This window comes from Podarcis melisellensis (assembly GCF_964234715.1).
Source record: "Podarcis melisellensis genome assembly, chromosome: 5".
NCBI classification, from domain to species: domain Eukaryota; kingdom Metazoa; phylum Chordata; class Lepidosauria; order Squamata; family Lacertidae; genus Podarcis; species Podarcis melisellensis.
This window is the reverse complement of record NC_138537.1, coordinates 6,224,734-6,241,915: the sequence shown is the minus strand read 5'-3', so window position 1 is coordinate 6,241,915 and position 17,182 is coordinate 6,224,734. Positions and strand designations below refer to the sequence as shown.

The 17,182-nt window shown below is 45.0% G+C and overlaps 2 protein-coding genes across 2 annotated transcripts in view; both read right to left on the bottom strand.

Annotated features, from left to right (window-relative positions):
• The window catches only part of LOC309369816 (cytochrome P450 2J5-like), a 201,041-nt gene that overhangs the window by 141,376 nt on the left and 42,483 nt on the right, over positions 1–17,182 (bottom strand). The gene's annotated exons all lie outside the window — the stretch shown is intronic.
• The window catches only part of LOC309369829 (cytochrome P450 2J2-like), a 31,537-nt gene that overhangs the window by 11,646 nt on the left and 2,709 nt on the right, over positions 1–17,182 (bottom strand). Inside the window, exon 2 of the mRNA XM_081911176.1 lies at positions 1,746–1,902. Within this exon, the coding sequence (XP_081767302.1) occupies positions 1,746–1,902 (157 nt within the window). The remainder of the gene's footprint in view (positions 1–1,745; positions 1,903–17,182) is intronic.

Here is a 17,182-nt window from a genome sequence, read left to right as displayed (position 1 = left end):
AGGGAAATTGAAGTCTCCCATGACTCTCCTTTTTTGAATGTTTGGTATTCTGTTCTAGGGAGGCAGCATCTAAGTCTTCAGTCTGGCTTGGCAGTCTATAGCAGAGTCCCACAGTAAGGTCACTGATGTTTCTCTCTCATACAGTTTTTACCCATAGACCGTATTTTTTGCACCATAGGACGCACTTTTTCCCCTCCAAAAATGAAGGGGAAATGTGTGTGCGTCCTATGGTGCAAATGCAGGCTTTCGCTGAAGCCTGGAGAGTGAGAGGGGTCGGTGCGCACCGCTGCTTGCGGAGACTTGCCTGCATGCTGAAGTCTGTGCGCGCTGAGCTCAGCGCGCCCAGGCTTCACGGACCTCTCCAAAAGCAGTGGGAGCGCTCCCGCTGCTTGCGGAGACTTGCCTGCATGCTGAAGCCTGTGCGCGCTGAGCTCAGCGCGCCCAGGCTTCGCGGACCTCTCCGAAAGCAGCGGGAGCGCTCCCGCTGCTTGCGGAGACTTGCCTGCATGCTGAAGCCTGCGCGCGCTGAGCTCAGCGCGTCCAGGCTTCGCGGACCTCTCCACAAGCAGCGGGAGCGCTCCCTCGGCTTGCGGAGACTTGCCTGTTTGGGGGCTGGGGTTGGGGGAAGCTCAAGCTTCCCCCGCCCCAGCCCCGCGCCTGGGGGGGAAAAAAATAATCCCCCCCCCAAAAAAATTGGGTGCGCCCTATGGTCCGGTGCGCCCTATGGTGCGAAAAATACGGTAGTCTCAATCTACTTTCCTTGCTCAAGGTCTCTTCAACAGGTGTATACTTTGTATTGTTTTTCACTCATATTTAGTTGTTGTTTCTGCACTGTTTTAAAGCCATTTTAGCTGTTTTTATATGTCTATATGTTGCTGTGAGACATTCAAGCAGAAGGCAATTGATAAATTAATAAGTGACGATGATGGTGACTGCCCACTGGGTCTACCCTAAGTAGGATTATTGTTCAGTACCACCAAACTTGCCAACAAAGGTCCATATAGTAAAAGCTATGGTTTTCCAAGTAGTAATGTATGGAAGTGAGAGCTGGACCATAAAGAAGGCTGATCGACGAAGAATTGATGCTTTTGATGGTATCTGCAGGAGGCCCTCACCCACAGAGTCTGGTTATTGACTAGGTATATAAGGAATGAGATAATATTTTGAGCATCTTGATCCCAAGTTGTATATGCCTTTGTACACCAAAACCAACATCATGAAATTATTCTGTGAGCCACCCCAATATTTTGTGATGAAGGGCGGTATATAAATTTAATAAATAAAATAAAATAAACCCAGTAGCTAATTGGCAGCCAGTGGAATTCTTTCAACTGTGGTGTAACATGTTGGCTGTTTGTGCCCCCATGAGCCGTTGACCCATTGCATTATTCATCAGCTGCAGCTTCTGAACTAATCACAAGGGCAGTCCCAAAAAGCAAACATTGCAGTAATCCAACCTGAAGGTTACTAGTGCATGAATGGCAGTAGTTAGGCTATCCATAAAACACTTGCTAGAGGATTGGGTTGCATCTAGGTAAGTTTTACTCACAGAAGACTCATGGAAATTAATAGACCTTCATTAGCCATGCACATTAATTACAATGGGTCTACTGTAGGACTAGCATTGGCTCCAACAACCCATTTCCTGCAGTTAATAGAGAAGCTTTGTTCTGTTTATCTAGACAGTCATTTAAATTTTTCTCTGGGGGAAATACCAGTAGATTGTCTCATTCTTCACTACTCACCCTTTCCTTTTGTGTTAAAGAAAGACGGCACTGGTCGCTCGTCAAATTGTTCAGAGTGGTCAATGAGAGCTTCTTTCACTGCTTGGAATCCAGAAAGGACTACAAGGGGTAGATGACCGGTCCACAGGGTGTAAACGTTTCCATATTGCTTTGCCATCTACCATTTGGGTCAAAAGAGAGGAGAGGAGCGTTATGTTCAAAGTAAACAGGTAAGTATTTCAACACATGAGCTCCAGCCTTCCTTACCTCTACAGCTTCTCACAGCTTCTTTTGCCAGCATCTCCCTCCCTCCCTCCCTCCCTTCCTTCCCAACCCATTTGTTTTACTCTCTCTTGAACATTTTGTGCAGGGATGTGGAAACTGGAGCCCACCAGTGACTGTAGACCTGCAACTCCCTGCCCATTGGCCATGATGGTTGGAGCAGATGGGCATAGTAGTCTGGAGGGCACCAGGTTGGCATAAGCTGGGCTAGAGCACTGGGTCAGGTTTCTGACCCATAGTGGGTCACAGCAGGAGCATCGCCACCAGACAAATGTATGGTAAGGAATTAAAAAGATGTCTTCCAAATATATCTCTGGGCTAGAGATTATTACCAATTTCAGATGTCTTAAAAGTTATGTTCTTATCTGATGGCTGAGTAGTCTTGTATTCTTTGAATTGTTTTCTCTGGAAAGGTTAACGCCTTTGGTAATGATGGAATTCCTCTGATCAGGAGGAATCTGCTCTGTGGAAATTGGGTCTGGCCGCCGCCGCGAAGGCGGAGACCCTTCAAAAATCACAGGCGGGTGAAGCCTGTGAACGTGGGATTCGGCAGGCACCTTTTGTGCCTCCCCTACTCACGGGGAAACCCGATTTCAGGGATCCGGAGCAAAGTGGGGTGAGCGGCACGGTGCTTTGAATCAACTGCTTCTTCCACGGAGCGATGCCGCACAGCCGTTGCCGGAGAGCGCTGACTTTTTCCTGTTGACAATTTGATTCCAAAGCAACTACTTGTGAGTAGAGTGAATTGGAAAGTTTTTTTAAAAAAGACTTAATCCGGCATCGAAATGGGGAGGCTCAAAACAGGAAGTCCGCTTCTTCTTTTGTAAATAGATTGAAGCAAAGAGGCTGCAAGCTAAAGTCTTGGGAAGCCTATCGTAAAGGACTAAATTTCCAGCATTAAAAAATAGTGACCCCCCCCCCTTGGAAGCAGGAGAAGAGGGGGGGGGAGTTTTGGATCGTATATGCCTGCAAGAGAGAGGGAAGGAAGTTAAAGTTCCACCGCTCAGAACCTGGAAACGGGCTGCCAATAAGACTGCCGTACTTTGGAACGTGCATTGACTGTGAATAGATCGTTCGCTGACAGCTAGCTAAATAAGAGAGATACATTGTTTTAACTGTCCCCTTCTGATCCCAAAAAGGAGGAAAAGTAGCTGAAAATTGAAACTAACTTGAAACTAACTTTACTGTTTGAACTGCGTCTTTAAAGGCGATATTATGGATTAATACAGATACAAACAACAACTGTTTCCCCCTAGAGGAAGCTTCTGAAACTTTTACAAGAGCTGGATTAGGGGAATTTTCCAGCTGTAAGATAAAACTGTTTTCACTGTGAGACTGACCTTGAATTTCTTAAGTGTTATGGCAGATGGAAAAGAAAAAATAGACCCGTCAATTCCAGATAAAGTAACAAGGTCTGGGAAGTCTTGGCAGCGAAGAGCCTCAACATCCGGCCCTTCTGCGTCATCTGCGGCTGTACTAGCACATTCTAAACCAAGAGGAATGTTAACAGAAGAGGCTTTAGTGCTTGCATTAAGTAAGATAAATGACTCATTGAGACAACTTAATAAGAAAGTGGATGCTGCATCTACTAAAATTGATCTAAATACAGAAAGTTTAAATAACTTGGGACAAAAGGTGAATACCAACACAGAAACCATCGAGAAACTGATACAGGAATCTACTTCGATACGACAGACCGCAGAGGAAGCCAGGGAAAAAGCTGCTGCTGTGGACGTTAAGGTAACACAACTGGAAACAGAGAGAGTCCCAGACTTACAGACGCAACTCGAGGACCACAAGTTGACGCTTTCTATGATTGAGCTCAAGGAAAAACAGACGAATTTGAGGATCAGAGCTGTACCTGAACTGGAGAAGGACAGTTTGATAGACTTTCTTACGCAGGAATTTGCAGATTTTGGGGATTTGGATTTGGAACAAGAGGAATTTAGAATCGTGAGGGCCTTTAGACTTGGAAGAGGAGGGGAGAAAGAGAAGAACAGAATAAGAGACTGTTTGATCACCGTCCGATCTAAAGAAGAGAGAGATAGAATCTTGGGTTGGCATTACCAGAAGACTTTGGTAGTACAACAGTCAAGAGTGGAAATATTTAAAGATATCCCGAAACATCTTTTGGACCTTAGGTCCAATTATGGAGATCTGGCTGTCCTGCTGAGAAGGAATAAAATCATCTTCAGGTGGGAATTTCCCCAAGGCCTATCTTTCAGTTTCAAAGGAAGGAAAATAAAAATAAGATCAGTAGAGGATAAAGCAAAATTCTTGAATAATTACAAAGAAGATCTGCAGAAGGAACTTGGAAAAGAGCCAAGAGCATCAGACAGAAGATCACCAGACAGAGGACTAGAGCAAAGAGCATCGGATAGAGGATCAGCAAATAGAGGAATAGTGGATATAGCAACATTATCCTTTGGACTGGACCGTCCAGTGTATGTGACACCAACACCACCAACAGAAGAAGAGCAAACATTGGGTGCAGTTGGAGGAAAATCAGAGTAATTACATCATGGCACTGCAAGTATTAAGCTGGAATGTTAATGGACTGAACTCCCCGGAAAAAAGGTGGATAGTCTTTCATTTATTGAAAAAAGAACAATTGGACTTGATTTGTCTACAAGAAACACATGTGTTAAGGCTACACAGGAAGATATTGAGTAATAAAAAGATTGGGCCAAGAATTTATTTCATCAGATAAAGTTAAAAAAAGAGGAGTGGTCCTTTATGCAAAGGAGAGCCTATCACCGAAATTTATATTTAAAGACCAAGGAAGATTTGTCGCAATTGAAATTAAATCACAAGGAGAGAAATTTTTGATAGTAGGCATTTATGCACCAAATGAAGGAAGATCGGAATTTTTTAAGAAGCTACATGAGACTCTGATGGACTACATGGATTACAATATGATTTTGATGGGAGATATGAATGGAGTGGTGTCTACAAACATGGACAAGGCACGGAGACAGGTAGTCACCAAGGATGGTAGGCTACCAAAAACCTTCTTTGACATGACTGACAATATGGATTTAGTTGACATCTGGAGAACGAAGAATCCTCTGGGAAGAGAGGGAACTTTCTTCTCTGAGGCCAAAATGACATGGACAAGAATTGACCAAATTTGGGTAACTAGAGGACTGGTTCCGAAGATCAGTAAAGTGGAAATCTGTCCCAAAACCTGCTCCGACCATAATGCTGTGAAGATGGAAATGAAACTGACGCCAATTGGTTCCTTTAGATGGAGGATGAATGATACTTTGTTTAGGAACGAAGAAGTGACTAAGAAGGCCAAAAAAACTTTGAGAGACTATTTTGAGACAAATATGAATACTACTGTGGAAAAAAGAGTAATCTGGGACGCAAGTAAAGCGGTTATGAGAGGATTTTTGATACCACAGAACGCAATCAAGAAGAGAGCTCAAAATGAGAAAAAAGATAAAATCCTGGAGAAAATAAAGGAAGGAGAGAAGGAATTGAGAGCGAAACCAAAGTTGCAGGAGATCCTGAAAGAGATAAAGTTATATCAAGTACAATATATAAAAATGATGAATCAGGAAATAGAACGGAAAATTAAACAGATGAGACAACAGAAAGAAATGGACATTGATCGATTTTTGAAAACAAATGGACTACAAAAAAATCTCTCAGGAAAATAAGCTAATGTTGAATTACAAAATAAGGGAGCAGGAAGTAGAAGGGGCCATTCAAAAGATGCAATTAGGTAAATTTCCAGGACCGGATGGTTTGACTTCAAGATATTACAGATCTCTGAAAGAATGGTTAATACAACCTTTAAAGGAAGTCTGTAATGAAATATTGGAAGGGGAAACGGCACCAGAGTCGTGGAAGGAAGCTTATATTACACTTATACCGAAAACAGAGACTGAAAAGACACAGCTTAAGAACTACCGCCCCGTATCATTGCTTAATGTGGATTATAATTTTTTTTGCAGATATTTTGGCTAAAAGATTAAAAAAGTTGTCAGCAGAAGAAATTCATAAAGACCAAGCGGGCTTTCTCCCGGGCAGACATTTGTCTGACAATACAAGGAACATAATTAATATCTTAGAAAAGCTACAAGTGAATATCAATACTAAAGCAGTTCTGATATTTGTGGACGCGGAGAAAGCCTTTGACAATATTTCTTGGAGTTTCATGAAGAAGAATCTACAGGGGGTGGGGGTAGGTCAAGGTTTTGAAAACGGTATAGGTGCAATTTACTCAGAACAAAAGGCTAAATTAATTGTGAACAATGTAGTGACGGAAGAATTTAAGATTGAGAAAGGAACACGACAAGGTTGCCCAATCTCTCCATTGCTTTTTATATCAGTCCTGGAGGTCCTGCTAAATAGATTAGCAGGGACAAATTGGTTAAAGGTATACAAGTGGGAGCTAAACAGTACAAACTGAAAGCATTTGCTGATGATTTGGTATTGACTTTACAGGAGCCAGAATCCAGTACTAAAAGAGTACTGGAACTGATTCAAGAATTTGGTCAGGTAGCAGGCTTTAAGTTGAATAAGATGAAAACTAAGGTTTTAGAGAAAAATCTAACTGTGATCAAGAGAGATAAGTTTCAGAGGGAGACAGGATTAACACTGGTTAAGAAAGTGAAATATTTGGGGGTTACCATGACTGCTAAGAATGTGAATTTATTTAAGGATAACTATGAAAAATGTTGAATTGAAGTGAAAAAAGACATAGAAATATGGTCAAATCTGAAATTATCACTGTTAGGCCGAATTGCTATGATAAAAATGAACGTATTGCCAAGGATGCTGTTTTTGTTTCAAACATTGCAAATCTTGGATAAAATGGACTGTTTCAAGAAGTGGCAGAGAGATATCTCCAGATTTGTCTGGCAGGGCAAGAAGCCTCGAATAAAATTTAAGATATTAACTGATGCTAAAGAAAGAGATGGATTTGCCCTGCCAGACCTCAAACTTTATTATGAATCACCTGCTTTTTGCTGGCTGAGAGAATGGCTGCTTCTTGAAAATACTGATGTGTTGGACTTAGAAGGTTTCAACAATGTATTTGGTTGGCATGCATATCTGTGGTATGATAAGGTCAAAGCACATAAAGCGTTTAAAAACCATATTGTCAGAAAAGCACTGTTTAATGTTTGGATAAGATATAAGGACTTGTTAGAAAATAAAACCCCAAGGTGGTTGTCACCAATGGAAGCGAAGGCTCAGAAAAAGCTCAATATGGAGGCCAAATGGCCGAAATATTGGGAAATTCTGGAACAAGAGGGAGACAGATTAAAACTGCAGAGTTTTGAAGAATTAAAAAATAGAGTGTGAGACTGGCTCCATTACTACCAAATAATGGAGGCATACAATTTGGACAAAAAACTTGGCTTCCAGGTGGAAAAATCAAAATTGGAAACAGAATTGTTAGATCCCAAAGTAAAGAATTTGTCAAGAATGTATAACTTGCTGTTGAAATGGAACACTCAGGATGAAACGGTGAAATCTGCTATGATTAAATGGGCACAAGATGTTGGACACAACATTATGATGGCTGACTGGGAACAGTTATGGACCACAGGTATGAAGTTTACGACATGTAATGCCTTAAGAGAGAATATAATGAAAATGATCTACAGGTGGTACATGACACCAGTCAAGCTTGCAAAAACTTACCATTTGCCCGATAATAAATGTTGGAAATGTAATGAGACTGAAGGTACATTCTTTCACCTTTGGTGGACATGCCCAAGGATTAAGACGTGCTGGGAGATGATTTATAATGAAATGAAAAGGTATTTAAATATACCTTCCTGAAGAAACCAGAGGCCTTTCTCCTGGGCATGGTCGGCCAATTGGTGCCAAAGAAGGATAGAACTTTATTTATGTATGCTACAACAGCAGCAAGAATACTTATCGCAAAGCACTGGAAGACACAAGATTTACCCACCCGGGAAAAATGGCAGATGAAGTTGATGGACTACATGGAACTGGTGGAAATGACTGGCAGAATCTGTGACTAGGGAGAAGAGTCGGTGGAAGAAGATTGGAAAAAAATTAAAGACTATTTACAGAAACATTGTAAAATTAATGAATGTTAGAAGGATGCTGGAATGAAGTTATATGGCTTTAGCAGAAATGTTATAAAGAATTGAGTAAAAATAGATTGTTAATGGGCCAAAGGGGGGGAAGTAAGGTTAGATTGTGTTAAGATAAATTATAGGACAAAAACTGAGAAAGATGGAAAGGATTTGCTGAAATAGCTAACTGAACTAGAATACAAAAAAGGGAGGTGTGAAGAGGTCGATGAAACAAGTAAATGAAAGATAAGATATGGAAATATTGGATGTGTTTTTAACTGTTTCTGTTTCTGTTTTTGTTTTGTTAAGATAAGTAGTGTTTTTTGTTTTTGTTTTTTAATGTATTGTAATGTATTGTTTTGTTTAACTTTGCTTTTCCCCCTTCTTTCTGTAAACCTTAAACTCTTAATAAATATTACTTTTTAAAAAATGGCTTATAAATGGATTAAATAAACAAACAAATAAAAGAAAATATGGACTGACAAGGAGTGAATTCTTGCGGAGAAGGCAATGGAAAACTACCTGTTTTGGTTTTCTATTGCTTAGATTGCTGCAATGTGTTATACATAGGGCTGCATCTAACAATGGTTCAGAAATTTCAGATAGTGCAGAATTCAGTGGCCAGGTTGCTCATCAGGAGAAGACTGAGCATATTACACTGATTCTGCTCTGACTGCATTGGCTGCCAGTTAGTTTCTGGGCCCAATTAAAAGTATTGGCTTTGATCTACAAAGCCTTAGGATCTCAATACCTCAAGGACTGACTCTCCCCATATGATCTGATCAGGACCCTGCAATCATCATCTGGGGCTCATCTTTGTGTGCTTCCTCTACAAGAGGTCCAGGGGATGGCAACACAAAAACTGGCATTTTCTGTAGTCTCTCCTTTTTGTGGAATGTTCTCCCAAGGGAGGTTCAGCTGATGCCTTCATTATACACTTTTAGGTGTTTAAGACGAAACTGTTGCTCTTCAACCAGACCTCTTGCTGATTAACATCTTATACCTTTTCAAAATTTGTTTGTGGGAAGGGTTACTGGTTTGTTAGTTTTTTGTTCTTGTTTTTATCGTGTGTTCTATGTATGTTGTATTCTGTTGTTGTTGTTTAATCATTTAGTCATGTCCGACTCTTTGTGACCCCATGGACCAGAGCACGCCAGACACTCCTGTCTTCCACTGCCTCCTGCAGTTTGGTCAAACTCATGCTGGTAGCTTCAAGAACACTGTCCAACCATCTCGTCCTCTACCATCCCCTTCTCCTTGTGCCCTCAATAGGGAGCAGGAATCGGCAAGCCACTCCAGTATCCCTGCCAAGAAAACTCCATGGACAAAGACAACAGGCATGTTGTATTCTAACTTATAGAAAACACCTGAAGGCAGCCTTGTATTGGGAAGTCTTTAACATCTGACGTTGTATTATGTTTTTATATTCTGCTGGAAGCCACCCAGAGTGGCTGGGGATACCTAGCCAGATGGGTGGGGTATAAATAATAAAATTATTATTAATTATTATTATTGTTATTAGGTTGTGAACTGCCCTGACCTGTGGATTAAGGGTGATATTTATAAATTTAATGACTAATAATAGCTACATGTGAGCGACAAGCTCCTTCATTTTCTTGGAAAGAGATGATGAGCTTCTACTTCATTGCCAAGGGAATGTTGTGCCCATTAATCTGTTGGAAGGCTGGAGGTTCCCAGCATTCTAGGTCATTGGCAGAATACAATGGAAGAGAAGGAAGACAAATTCCAGAGCTTATTCTAATAAGCTATTTGATTAGCTCAGCTTTTGTTTTGCAAGATGTGTTTCAGAGATAAGCCTCCTTAATCCAGCAGCTATCAGCAAGGTACACAGTAATAATATTAAAACTAATGTAAAAGGACAAGGTTCTTATTAATATTGAAAGGCACAAAACCATTTAAACAAGGTCAGTTATATTAGAATAATTAGGGCATGGGTAGCTAAGTGAAATCAGCAACATGCCAAAAAGTTGCTGCATTTTCTATATGGCAAGTGTTGAATTGTAAATGGTAGCAAGATCAGCCTGTGAACTTCCTGTCCCAGTGCCATTTCTTTCACAGTGGCAGTCAAGGCCAAAGTTTGTAATACGATGCTCTGGGCAAGAACAAAATTTGGCACCCCCAAATAGACCTTCTCAGTTAAGGAACTTCTCAGTTTTGCACACACAACCTCAGTGCCCTCAGTGCTGGACCTCAGTGGAAGCTGAATGATGGGGGCAGAGGCGCTCCTTCAGGTATACTGGGCCGAGGCCATTTAGGGCTTTAAAGGTCAGCAACAACACTTTGAATTGTGCTTGGAAATGTACTGGGAACCAATGTAGGTCTTTAAGGTCTGGTTCAATATGGTCTCAGCTGCTACTCCCAGTCACCAGTCTGGCTGCCGCATTCTGGATTGGTTATAGTTTCTGGGTCACCTTCAAAGGTAGCCCTACGTAGAGTGCATTGCAGTAATCCAAGCAGGAGATATCTAGAGCATGCACCACTCTGGCAAGACAGTCTGCAGGCAGGTAGGGTCTCAACCTGCATACCAGGTGGAGATAGGAAACAGCTGCCCTGGACACAGAATTGACCTGCACCTCCATGGAAAGCTGTTAGTCCAAAATGACTCCCAGGCTTGCGCACCTGGTCTTTCAGGGGCACAGTTATCCCATTCAGGACCAGGGAGTCCCCCACACCTGCTCGCCCCCTGCCCTCCAAAAACAGTACTTCTGTCTTGTCAGGATTTAGCCTCAATCTGTTAGCTGCCATCCAACCTCCGACCAATCTGAGTAGGCTGAAAGCAAAGAGTAAGGTTACCATAACTTCTGTCATAGAGCTTCAGTATGCTGATTACAACGTAGTGTGTGCACACACAGAGGATGACCTCCAAACCATCTTAAATATCTTCACAGAAGCTTACGAAAATCTTGGCCTATCGCTCAACATCCAAAAAACCAAATGCTGCACCAACAAGTACAAAACAACACCTCTGCTGCACCAACAAGTACAAAACAACCCCTCTGCAACACCACAAGTCCAACTCAATGGTGCAATGTTGGAAAATGTTGATCACTTCTCCTACCTGGGCAATTATCTTTCCACAAGGGCTGACATTGATGCCAAAATCCACCATCGCCTGAGCTCTGTTAGTGCAGCGTTCTCCCGGCTGATGTGCAGAGTGTTTAAGGACCAGGACATTCGCAGGGATATCAAAATGCTTGTTTACAAAGCTATTGTACTACTGCATGCTTGTGAAACATGGACCACTTATAAATGCCATCTCCAATACCTCGAAAGATTCCATCAACAGTGTCTCAAAATGTTTTTACACATCACTTGGGAAGACAGGCAAACTAATGCCAGTGTACTGGAAGAAGCAAAGATTACCATTGTCGAAGCAATGATTCTTCAACATCAACTTCATTGGACTGGTCATGTTGTGCAGATGCCTGATTATCATCTTCCAAAGTGACTACTCTATTCTGAACTAAAAAATGGAAAGTGTAATGGCAATGGTCAACAGAAGAGCCTTAAAGACTCTCTCAAGGCAAATCTTAAAAACGTAGTATAAACACTGGGAACTGGGAAACAGTGGCCTGCAAGCACTCCAGTTGGAGAACAGCCTTTACCAAAGGTGTCATGGGCTTTGAAGACACTCAAACTCAAGACAAAAGGGAGAAACTTGCTAAGAGGAAGGCACGCTTGGCAAACCCTCGCCATGATCAACTCACACCCCGAAACCTATGTCCCCATTGTGGAAGGTTGTATGGATCCAGAATAGGCCTCCACAGTCACTTACAGACTCACTGTTAAGTCTATGTTCACTTGGCTACTTGGTGATGGAAGGAGGAGGAGGAGGAGGTGCTCTTGGTGAGATTATTACCTGGAGATTAGTGTTTACTGCCGGTGTGATGGGACGATGAGCTGCTTGTGCGTAAAATGCAAGTCCCTCAGAGTTTGATCAGGTTTTCAAACCTCTGCCTGTGACGGAGCCCCTCCAGCATGGCTGCGTCAATCACTAGTAGAATCCGAAAGTGGCTGCTTTCGGAATCGTTTCCAACATAAAAGCTCCTTAACGGAAACACGTCGTCTGGCCTCTCGGCGTGACAGTTTCCGTCGAGGTGTGGGTGTCCCTATAGGAGGTCCTGAGACCTCCCCACTGGTTTCGCTTGAAGCGTCTCTGAGCCATCCCTCCGACTCACTTTCCCTTGGAGTTCTTGCTCGCCCTCTACTGGTGCCTTCTTCCGCTGCTACTGCTCTCTCAACCTCAGAGAGCCTTTGCACCTGCGGCGCTTTAGATGTCATTTCCCTGACATCCACCTCCCCTCCAGGGCCCCCTTCACCCCCTCCCGTCTCCTCTCCTACTGGCGGTGAGGAGGTAAAACCCCTGAAAGAACCTCCCTCATCTTCCGACGTCGCGAACACTTCCTTCCACTTGTTGCTGTTCCTACTCTCTAGGTACTCTTCGTCATCAGAGTCCACTCCTTCTTCCAACTCCGACTCCGCGAACCCTTCCATTTCCTCTTCCTCATCGGTGGTGCCGAAATACTCCCTCCTAAACCTTGCTATAGGCTGAGGTTTCCTCGGGAACCTTTGGTGGAACGTTTCTGTTAAAACCTCGTCATTGACTTCCTCTGCACTTACCCAGGTGTTTTCTGACTCCGGTTCCCCTTCCCACGCCACCAAATACTCCACCTGATTGCCCTTCCACCTGGAATCGAGGATTTCCGCTACATGGTTGCGGCGTTCCCTCTCTTCCAAGGCTGGCCCCCTGACGTGCTCCCCTTCACGTCCCCCCCTGTATGGTGACAGTAACGACCTGTGGAACACTGGGTGCAATTTCATGTGGTTGGGTAATCGGAGTTTGAAAGCTACCGGGTTGACCTGCTGAATCACCTCAAAGGGTCCCAATCTTCTGGGCCTCAGTTTCTTACAACCCCCTTTGAACGGCAACCCTTGGGTTGACAACCACACTTGATCCCCCACCCTTATGGTTTCACCTTCCCTTCTGTTCTTGTCTGCCTGCTTCTTATATTGTGCCTTAGCCCTTTCTAAGTTGAGCTGGAGCTGCTGATGGATGGCTTCCATCTCTTCTACAAAATGTTCAGCCGCTGGAACGCTCCATCTCTCCCCTCCTTCCCCTGGAAATGCCCTGGGGTGACACCCGTAATTGGCCAAAAAGGGACTCATCCCTGTGGACACATTCTCCGCATTATTGTAGGCAAATTCTGCCAACGCCAACTTTTCGACCCAATCGTTCTCTCTGTCATTGACATAACACCTAAGATATTGTTGAAGAATGCCATTTGCCCTTTCCGCCTGCCCGTTAGTTTCAGGGTGCCGGGCAGTTGAAAAATTAACTTCCACGTGTAGCAAGCTCATGAGCTTCCTCCAGAACCTGGAAGTAAATTGTTTGCCTCGATCTGAGATCACCCTCAAGGGAGCCCCGTGCAACCTAAAGATATGTTCCACAAACAACTTCGCCGTTTCTTCCGCTGTGACTGCATGTGAGCATGCTACAAAATGGCACATCTTAGTTAACAGGTCTACTACTACCATGATGGCTGTTTTCCCCTTGGACCTTGGCAGATCCGTCATAAAATCTATTGATATCGCTTCCCAAGGCCGTTCTGGTGTGGGTAAAGGTTCTAATAACCCTGCCGGCGCCCTTCTTTCCCCTTTTGCTCGCTGACATTGGTCACAACCTCTTACATACTCCCTTACATCTTCCCTCACCTTAGGCCACCAAAATTCCCTGGTAACCAACCACATGGTTTTGTGTTGCCCAAAATGTCCCGCCGTGGGGCTATCATGCAACTGCTTGAGTACTCTCCCCCTCAATTCACCTTCAGGTATGTACAGTGCTCCTTTGTAATACAATGCCCCATTTCTTTCCTCAAAACCTCCGGGGCTCTCGCCCTCCCCCCTGAGACCTCTGAGCTTTTCCTGGGCATATTCATCATTTTCCGTTTCCTCCACCAGTTCCCGTTGCCCCACCAGCGCCGCCCCACACACCCCGCGGTCCTCCGGGATGACATGTCTCTCTTCGATCACCTCCTCCCCTTCCCAATATTCTGGTTTGCGTGAGAGCGCATCCGCCCTGACGTTTTCTGGGCCTGGCACATAACAAATCTCAAAGTTAAATTTGGAGAATTCCTGTGCCCATCTCACTTGTCGTTGGTTGAGCACTCGAGCTGTTCTCCAATACTCTAAATTTTTGTGGTCGGTGCACACTTGCACCTTGTGTTGTGCCCCAATTAATAAATGTCTCCACCTCCGGAATGCTTCGTGAATGGCAAGTAGTTCCCTGTCATACACCGTGTAATTCCTCTCGGACTTATTCAGTTTCCGCGAGAAGAATGCACACGGTCTCCACTCCGACGCACTCCTCCCCGGTTGAAGAAGGACCGCCCCTATAGCCCGGTCTGATGCATCTGTTTCCACTCTCATGGGTTTTTGTAAATCCACATGCAGAAGTTGTTCTTCCGAGGCGAAAGCCTTTTTCAGTTCTTCAAAGGCTCGATCCGCCTCCACCGTCCAAACAAATTTTTTCTTGCTGCTGAGGCAGTCGGTGATGGGCGCCGTCAAGTGGGCAAAGTTCTTGATGAACTTCCGATAAAAGTTCCCAAACCCCAAGAATCTTTGCACGTCCTTCTTGGTCTTCGGTGTCTTCCATTCCAGTACCGCTTGAACCTTGCCTGGATCCATGGCCAATCCCTTGTCTGACAAGCGGTACCCCAGGAATTCCACCTCCTTGGTATGAAACTGGCACTTCTCCAGTTTCACCCACAGCTGGTTGGCTTGCAGTCTGCCCAACACTTCTCGAACGTCCCTCACATGCTGTTCCTCATCTTCCGAATACACCAACACGTCGTCTAAAAAGGCCACACAGTTCTTGTAGAGCAACGGTCCCAGAACGTGGTTTATAAACGCTTGAAAACAGGCGGAGCCCCCTTGGAGACCGAAGGGCATAACGAGGTATTCAAAGGCTCCCAAAGGGGTAAACATGGTGGTCTTCCATTCATCTCCCTTCCTTATGCGTATCAGATTGTATGCCCCCCGCAAGTCCAGTTTGGTAAAAATCTTTCCCTTCCTTACTCTGGTCAAAATGTCGTCAATTCGAGGCATAGGGAAAGCCAGGGGCTCCGACACTGCATTGAGGGCCCGGAAGTCACAAACCAATCTCGGTTTGTCTGTGTTCCTTTTGTCCACAAAAAACACTGGGCTGCCCCCCACCGCTCGGGACTCTCTGATGAAACCTCGCTTCAAGTTTTTGTCAATGAACTCCCTCAGCTCCTGCATGTCCCTGTCTGACATGGCGTACAGCTTGCCTACTGGGAGTTGGGCCCCTGGGAGTAGGTTGATTTGACAGTCAAAGGATCTGTGCGGTGGCAGTTTGTCTGCTTCCTTTTCGCTGAATACGTTGCTCAGATCTGCGTATTGCGGTGGCACCTTCCCTTCGCCCATCACTTCCATCCCTGCTAGGGTGACTCTGTCTCCTTCCGAGACCTTCCCCTCCTTGCAGTGTTCTAGGCAATGCGCTGACCCAAAGGAGACCACCCTCTGATGCCAGCCCACTAGTGGATCGTGTAGCGCCAGCCAGCTCATTCCCAAAATGATGGGCGCTCCTCCCAGGATGGCCACATTAAACGCTATCTGTTCGGTGTGCCTTGCCACTCTCATTATCATCGGGACAGTCTGTTGGCTGACTTCTCCCCCCAACAGCTCTCTGCCGTCAATCGTAGTCACCTGCAAGGGGTTACTTAAAGGGATGGTCTGTATCTGGTGCTCAGCTGCAAACTCCTTACTCATGAAATTACAGGAGCTGCCTGAATCCAAAAGCGCCTTGACCTTTAGTGGGTGTCCATTTGGCAGTTCTAGCAACACCTCTATCACTAAAGCAGGTCTGGGAGGTTCTGGCATGGGCACTTTCATTGCTCTTTGGCCTGGCTGCTGTGCCCCGACGGTTGCAGCCAGGCGTTGGCTTTTACTTGTTCCTTGCCTTCCTCTTCCTTTCCCCCAACAGCTCCTGCCATCCCTTGCCATTCCTTTCTTTGTGGGCAGACTCTGGCAAAGTGCCCTGGCTGTTGACAGAGATAACATCTCTTGGCGCTCTTTCCCTCCTTCTTCCGCCCTTCACTGGGATTTGAAACTGCGCGCGCCCGCGCTGTTCCAACTTCCATCGGCTCTGCCGGCGGGAAAGGTGGCTCTGGAATGTCTGGAATGCGGAACTCCCTCCAACGGTCTCCTTTCCCTTCCCGCCTTTCCAAAGCCCTCGCCTCCTGGCGCGCTCCTATGGCCAGCGCAGATTTGGTTAATTGATCCATGGACTCCGCCCTGGGCCCCCGGGAAAGCTCATCTTTGACGGTTGCAGAAAGCCCCTCTTCGAAAAGCATTTGAATGGGGTCCGCTGATAGATCCCACCCCAATTTATGAATCAGCATAGTAAATTCAGTCCAGTACTCACGGACAGATCTGCTTCCTTGCTTGCAAGCCATTAACTGTCTCCGCACCACCCCTTGCTCAATATCGCTGGAAAACATCAGGTCCATGGCACGAAAAAACTTCCTCGTGTCCTTTAAGATCTCATTATTCGCTGCCATCAGGGGTCTAACCCAATCTTTCGCCCCGGATTCGAGATGGCCAATCACATACGCCACTCGCGATTCCTCATCGGGGAAGTCATCAAACTGCAAGTTTAGAGCGTATTGCATCTCTGTTCTAAAGGCATGATAGTTCCTGGGATCCCCCCCAAACTTCTGCACCAATCCTGGTACCTTTCTGGCGAGCGGGGTGGTTTTCTCCTTTCCCTTTTCTGCATCCTGAGCCCTCCTCTCCTCAAGCCTCGCCGTTTGCAGCGCCAACTGGATCTCCAACGCTCTGCACTTTTCTTCCAGGCTTGGACCCCCTCCAGCTGCTGCTGCACCCCCGGTTCCGGCTGGGTTGCTCATGATGCTTCTCTGTGCACAAGCTGGCTTTCGGTGACTTTCGGATTGCTGTGATGGGACGATGAGCTGCTTGTGCGTAAAATGCAAGTCCCTCAGAGTTTGATCAGGTTTTCAAACCTCTGCCTGTGACGGAGCCCCTCCAGCATGGCTGCGTCAATCACTAGTAGAA